The sequence below is a fragment of the Myxine glutinosa genome, chromosome 7 (genome assembly GCF_964187855.1).
Source record: "Myxine glutinosa chromosome 7, kmMyxGlut1.1, whole genome shotgun sequence".
NCBI classification, from domain to species: Eukaryota; Metazoa; Chordata; class Myxini; order Myxiniformes; family Myxinidae; genus Myxine; species Myxine glutinosa.
In genome coordinates, this window is record NC_136267.1 from 159570386 (window position 1) to 159577827 (window position 7442).

The 7442-nt window shown below is 40.6% G+C and overlaps 1 protein-coding gene across 1 annotated transcript in view; it reads left to right on the plus strand.

Moving 5' to 3' along the window:
- Window positions 1-7442, plus strand: part of LOC137430902 (histone deacetylase 4-like) — a 500554-nt gene that overhangs the window by 92211 nt on the left and 400901 nt on the right. The window contains exons 3-5 of the mRNA XM_078782462.1: window positions 488-803; window positions 2306-2417; window positions 6953-7071. Coding sequence (XP_078638588.1) covers window positions 488-803; window positions 2306-2417; window positions 6953-7071 — 547 coding nt within the window. The remainder of the gene's footprint in view (window positions 1-487; window positions 804-2305; window positions 2418-6952; window positions 7072-7442) is intronic.

Here is a 7442-nt window from a genome sequence, read left to right on the forward strand (position 1 = left end):
CAAGACAGACAGACAAACAGACAAACAGGGGTGAAACATAAACTCCGGATGTCCACCTTCAGTGGCAGAGTTCATGAACGGACATGGGAAAGGTATGAATAACCATTTCTCTTTTAGACAAGTGTAATTTCAATGATAAAAATGACTGAGTGTTGATTTTAGCTGAACTCGGATTTGTATTTTTCATGGTTTTTACTTATGGCACAATCACGTAAATGCAAATTACTCACCATCCATCAGATCTCAAAGATGAACGTTGTATAGCTGAAACTATCTGAATGTTCAGTAATCTTTTTTTTTACTTCCCAGTAATTTTTTTCTCAGACCATACAGCGCTATGTATTACATATTTGCTTCGCATTTCCAAATAAAGTCCTGCAATCCATACCATTTTAATTTTTAGTGTAATATTTTGCACAGGGATTCATAATTTTTTAAATAAGACTGCAATGTGATGAACAGCTCATTTGACTTTTGACACTGACAGCAACAGCAACAGATACTGGCACTGAAAAAACATCAGGAACTGGTTGTCCACCAGCGGCAGGAGCAACAGCAACAACAGCAGCAAATGGAGTTTCACCGGCAAGAAAGGGATCGGATTGAGAAAGAAATCAACTCGGAGCTTAAGAGGCTACAACAAGCACAACAAGTTCAACAAGATCAACAAAAACAACAACAACAGCAACATCAACAGCAACAACTACAACAGCATCATCAAAAGCAACAGCAGGAGCAACAACAGCTTCCTACAGAGACTTTGACCATACAGAAAGAAATGAAGGAACTTCAGGGCAGGGAACGTGAGTAGTTAATATTTTTTTTATACTAAACTGAAATGATTAATCAAATATACTCTACTTTATTTATTGATCTTCAAGAGTGTATATATATATATATATATATATATATATATATATATATATATATATATATATATATGTGTGTGTGTGTGTGCGTGTGTCCCCTAGGGTGGGATTTAATTGGATGTACAGTCGTGGACAAAAATATTGGCACCCTTGCACTGTTTTCAAATAATGCACCGTTTCTTCCTGAAAATTATTGAAATTTAAAAAATATTTTGGTATTGTTACGTGTTACCTCCCCAAACTCTGGTTACGGTGCCCTTCAGTCTCAAGAGGGAACGTGGCAGAAAGATTTGGTATTTTGAGTGTTCACCACCATCTCTTGTCTTCCCCCATCCGAAACCTTGATCTTTTCTACCCCCGTTAATTCACCCGAGATCCACTTTTTTGAAATTCCGACTTCTTTCCCGGAAGTCCTAGCAGTGTCCATGTGTTTTATACCTCTCCCACCCCCCTCCCCCCCCTTCCGGTGCCTCCTCCCCGCAAGTCCTCTCCCTCCCACAGATCTCCCAATGTCCCTGCTCTCAAATGTTGTACTTGTGTGCTTCTCAAATGCTTCCCTCTCTCTCCCCATCTTGTCTCCCGCTCCCTTTATCTTATGTTTTATGTGTCATTGTGTCTTTTTGTGATTAATGTTAGCTCTTACACGAGCCTCGATCTTGTATACAAGAAAAAAAAAAGTTCTATAACATTAACAGTGAAATAAAGATTTGTGGAGACCAAATAGTTTTTGTCAATTTCAACTTATTTTTCGAGAAAATTGTGAGTTATTTGAAAAAAGTGCAAGGGTGCCAATATCTTTGGCCACGACTGTAAGTATGTGGTTGCCGGTATGCATTATTGCTCGGAAAAGACTGTGCCTTTGATTTCAGAAAATAATTACCTCAGAGAACACAAAGTTGAGTCCCCCAGCATCCTGCTGCTGAAATTGCCTTGGCATCAAGTTGGTCATCCAACGTTCTTAGTATCCTCCTTAAGACTTGTCAAGGATTTTGGACACATAAATTCCAGTAAAATAAATTAGAAGATAATATTATAGTTTTAACATGATTGACAAGGACATTAATATAAAATAGACAAATCAACATTGTATAATGATTATGAACCTGTGATATCAGCATCAGTAGCCATGTTCTTAGGTAGGAGCACCAAACAGGGAAAACTGGGGTTATAACACGATGTTAACATGAAGGTTTGATGTGTCTCAGCTAAAATTAATAACGATTGCAATACTAATTTTGCATATATTTTAATATTCCTTATTATATCTGGAAAGGAAATTACGTGGGGAATATAGGAGCCCACGTGTGTTGTTATCCTTCAATACTTTGCAATAGCTCACAAGTTTATGTGTTAAACTTCATTTGTGCCATAAATGTCACATGAGCTTATAGATTATTGATACGTAAATGATTCTAACTCTGAGTTGTCCGAAACAGGTGCTGCAGCAAGTTCTGAGGTGAAGCAACGGCTTCAGGAATTTGTTTTGAGCAAGAAGCAACGCATTGCACCTGGAGTTACCATCTCATTGTCTCGCTACCACAATCTCTGGTAAACACTATCACAGCAATTGTTTCATCCACATATTTCTTCTTAAATCTACTTATGCTGGAGGACGGTAGTACTGCATATGCAGTCATGGCACAGGGAAAAAAGCACCATGTATTAATTCCAAATTCCTGCCCTTAACTGCTGCTGGGAAGACAATGGCAAACCACCCAGTATAACTCTTGCCAATAAACTACTTTGGCAGCACCAATGCTCTGTAATATAATATAGTAAATCAGAATCAGAATATATACGTAGTGTGTTCAAGAAGTATCCGACCTTTATTTTTCGTGCGTAAAAAAAAAAGAAGCTAGGGGGGCGTTGATTGGTGCACGTATGTAGGCGATCCTAATGCACACGTGTGAATTTTTTCCCACCTGCAGAAGCTGTCATTCGACGGCAAACCGCCGATGAGTGAGGACATGTAAGTAAGCGCCGTCGGATTTTCGTTTTTGACAAAATGACGGAAAAACTTGAACAACGCTACTGCATCAAATTTTGTTATTTTTTGGCCTCGGGGATGTTGGATGCTTCCATTGTGATGACTGCAACTTGGTTTCTGGGTCGTACCCATAAACCCAGGACTCATCGCCAGTGATCACTGTGTTGAGGAAGCTGGGATCGCTGTTCACAGTCTCCAGCATGTCCTGTGCGATCTCCAAACGGAGTTGCTTCTGCTCAATCGTTAGCAGCTTTGGTACGAACTTCGCTGAGATTCTCCTGAAGCCCAAATCCTCCTTCATAATGGAATGAATGGTGTTGAATCTTGCGGATCGTTTCCACTTGGGAATCGCCAAGCTTTACACAAAATTTGATGCAGTAGCATTGTTCAAGTTTTTCCGTCATTTTGTCAAAAACGAAAATCCAACGGCGCTCACTTACATGTCCTCACTCATCGGCGGTCTGCCGTCGAATGATAGCTTCTGCAGGTGGGAAAAAATTCACGCGTGTGCATTAGTATCGCCTACATACGTGCACCAATCAACGCCTCCCTAGCTTCTTTTTTTTTACGCACGAAAAATAAAGGTCGGATACTTTTTGAACACAGTATATACACTACCGGTCAAAAGTTTTAGAACACCTCAATTTTTCCAGTTTTTATTGAAATTTACGCAGTTTAATGTCTCAATGTACTCTACTCTGGAATTAAGCATAGAACAAATAAACAATTGGAGATAAAAAAGAAATCATAGAATCATTTTGTTTAACAAAATTTAATTTAAAATTTTGACTCGGCAAAGTAGCCACCTTTTGCAGATATAACCGCCGAACACACTCGTGGCATTCTTTCTACAATGGAAATCAAATATTGTTCGGGAAGTTCTTCCCAACACTGTTGCAGAATTTCCCACAAAAGTGTTGCACTTGTAGGTTGCTTTGCCTCCACCCTTCTGTCCAGTTCATCCCAAACCAGCTCGATGGGGTTTAAGTCTGGAGACTGTGCTGGCCATTCCATGATTCGAAGCCTACCGTCTTGTTCTTTTCCTCGAAGGTAGTTTTGACATAGCCTGGAGGTGTGTTTAGGGTCATTATCTTCCGTGATTCGAAGCCTACCGTCTTGTTCTTTTCCTCGAAGGTAGTTTTGACATAGCCTGGAGGTGTGTTTAGGGTCATTATCTTGCTGTAGGATGAACCCCTGACCAACTAGGCATATAGCAGAGGGTATTGCATGGTGCTGCAAAATGCTGCAGTAACCCTTTTGGTTCAGGGTGCGAGTCACTCTGTGCAAGTCACCGACTCTGGATCCAGCAAAAGAGCCCAGACCATCACGCTTCCTACTCCATGTTTGACAGTTGGTGTCACACACTGAGGAACCATCCTTTCGCCTACTCGACGGCAAACAAAAACCCTGCATGATGAACCAAAGATTTCAAATTTTGATTCGTCGGTCCATGAGACCTTCTTCCAGTCTTTAGTAGTCCACTGGCAGTGCTTTGTGGCCCAGGCAAGCCTCTTTTTCTTATTTTGACCTGCTAGCAATGGCTTTCTTACTGCCACTCCACGTGTTAAAGCTGCTGTTCGAAGTGTTCTCTTCACAGTTGAAAGTGAGACTTGCCTACTTTGACCAGTGTTAAGCTGTGCCTGAAGCTGTTGTCCTGTGTGCCACCAATCAAGCAAGCTGTTGACTCTCAGAAACTTGTCTTCTGATTCTGTTGTGGCTTTGCGTCTGCCAGACCTCTTCCTGTCAGAGTTTCCTCCAGTTTCCAATATACTACTTCCTGCAGTGCAATATTGTTCAAATAATGCTTCAGAGGGTGTAATAACAGTCTGTTCCAATACTGCTTTTATACAGACCGGGGGTTTGTAATCAAGTAATCAGCAGAGGTTGGGACACCTGGCAGAATTGTTTGCATCAACTTTCAAGGCTTAATTTACTTACATTGCTGCAGAACAGCTGTAAGTTGTTAACCCATTACCTGTTCCCTGAAGAAGGCCTTTGTACATTCTTTGTACATTCTTTTCACAATATATAATGTCCATCCATTTCACAGTCCACAATATAATGTACATTCTTTTCCCGTTTTTGTTGACTTAAACTTTTTTTTTTAACCTCGAGCAGTTTACTGCTTACCTTTGTACCATTTCAGGTTATTCACTGGACATTAAACTGTGTAAACTTCAATAAAAACTGGAAAAATTGAGGTGTTGTAAAACTCTTTACTGGTAGTGTGTGTGTGTATATATATATGTATAGTCATATCACACCGGCATGAACATCACACGGGGTGTTCAAAAAGTATCCGACCTTTATTTTTCGTGCGTAAAAAAAAAGAAGCTAGGGAGGCGTTGATTGGTGCACGTATGTAGGCGATCCTAATGTGCACGCGTGAATTTTTTCCCACCTGCAGAAGCTGTCATTCGACGGCAGACCGCCGATGAGTGAGGACATGTAAGTGAGCGCCGTTGGATTTTCGTTTTTGACAAAATGACGGAAAAACTTGAACAACGCTACTGCATCAAATTTTGTGTAAAGCTTGGCGATTCCCAAGTGGAAACGATCCGCAAGATTCAACACCGTTCATTCCATTATGAAGGAAGATTTGGGCTTCAGGAGAATCTCAGCGAAGTTCGTACCAAAGCTGCTAACGATTGAGCAGAAGCAACTCCATTTGGAGATCGCACAGGACATGCTGGAGACTGTGAACAGCGATCCCAGCTACCTCAACACAGTGATCACTGGCGATGAGTCCTGGGTTTATGGGTATGACCCAGAAACCAAGTTGCAGTCATCACAATGGAAGCATCCAACATCCCTGAGGCCAAAAAACACAAAATTTGATGCAGTAGCGTTGTTCAAGTTTTTCCGTCATTTTGTCAAAAACGAAAATCCGACGGCGCTCACTTACATGTCCTCACTCATCGGCGGTCTGCCGTCGAATGACAGCTTCTGCAGGTGGGAAAAAATTCACGCGTGTGCAATAGGATCGCCTACATACGTGCACCAATCAACGCCTCCCTAGCTTCTTTTTTTTTACACACGAAAAATAAAGGTCGGATACTTTTTGAACACACTACGTATATTCCAAGTTTCATCTGGTTTCAATGTATCGTCCTTGAGATATGATTGCCAACCTATTTTGGGGGGACGGACGGATGGACAAACACCCACCTGATTTTGAGGGTTTTCTAAATATAACTCAAGAATGCATAAACGGACTTTGCTGAAATGTGAAACGTATTACGTCAACGTACAAAGCATTCACTTTTGAAATTTGCAGCCGATTTCGTCCAGTAGAAGCTGAGAAACATATTTTCAGTCCCCATGTTAAAGCTGCATACAGAGAAACGATCCCTTATATACACAAAGAATTAAGTTAAGCACCCCCCCCGTTTTTTTACAACCTCACACATTACAAGTTTGTTGTCGTCAAAACAGTGTAATATACCCATGATATTGCTATATTTTCTGGAGAAGTGATATTATGGTCACATAAAAACATAACAATCATGCCGTTTTCAATATTTTATTCTGAATAATTTAAGGTGAAATTTTTTGGGAATTTTAGGCATATTTTCACCTCAATTTAAGTATGGAGCTATAGGTCCATCACGGACAGTGTGGATGACGTTTATGTTTTCTAACGTACAGTCATTGTTCTGAGAAGACCTCTAGCGATCTTTGCGTCAATAACGTGTGTAGGACCCACGTGATCGGATCACTGACTCAACCAATCACTTTTTTTCACTTTGATCACTCAATTTCATCAATGGATAATTGCTAATGTCATACCAATCATTATTTGATCTCACATACCTTAGAATATATGCCAATGTATACATATACACAAAGAATATATATTAGGGGGTGCTTACCTTAATTCGTTGTGTAGGGGTGCTTAACTTAATTCTTTGTGTATATAAAGGGAGGGGTGCTTTGCGCCTCCCTTTGATTCATACATACACGCATGGAGGTGGGTTGGGTGAGGAGGGATGCTGCCCAATCTTGCTGTCGGAGGCAACTTCCTCCACATTACTCTATGTTGTACTTGTGTTTTATATTGATGCAGCCAACTCAAGATGATAATGCATTTCTATAGGATGCAGCACTACGCCACAATGGAGCAGAATTCAGCAGCACAGAACATATCTCAAGCTGCCTTGCACCCGGGACTGATCTCATGTGATCCCAAAAATAACTTTCCACTGCGTAAGACAGGTAAGGGATTTTCTAAACAAGGCTCGCACAGGCTCATGCAAGTTCATAAGATCTAGTGTTTATTAGATGTGGTGGTCATGACAATGTGCATCGTGTGGAAAAGATCTGCTAAGATTCATTGGAAACCAAACAGTTTCTGGGTCATAATTTAGTTGTCTCGCCTGAAGATGTGAAGCTGCCATGAAGCACGAGTCACATTCCTACTTTCTCTGTCCACTCCTTCCCCATCCTCATCCCTTCGCGTATTATTTATGGATTTAATGTGGATGTGTGTGTTAACATATATGACAAATCAATCGCAAGGGCCAAGAAAATTGTCTCAAGATTTAAGTTTTTATTTATGCCTTGTTTTTGACTCCATGCCTAAACTC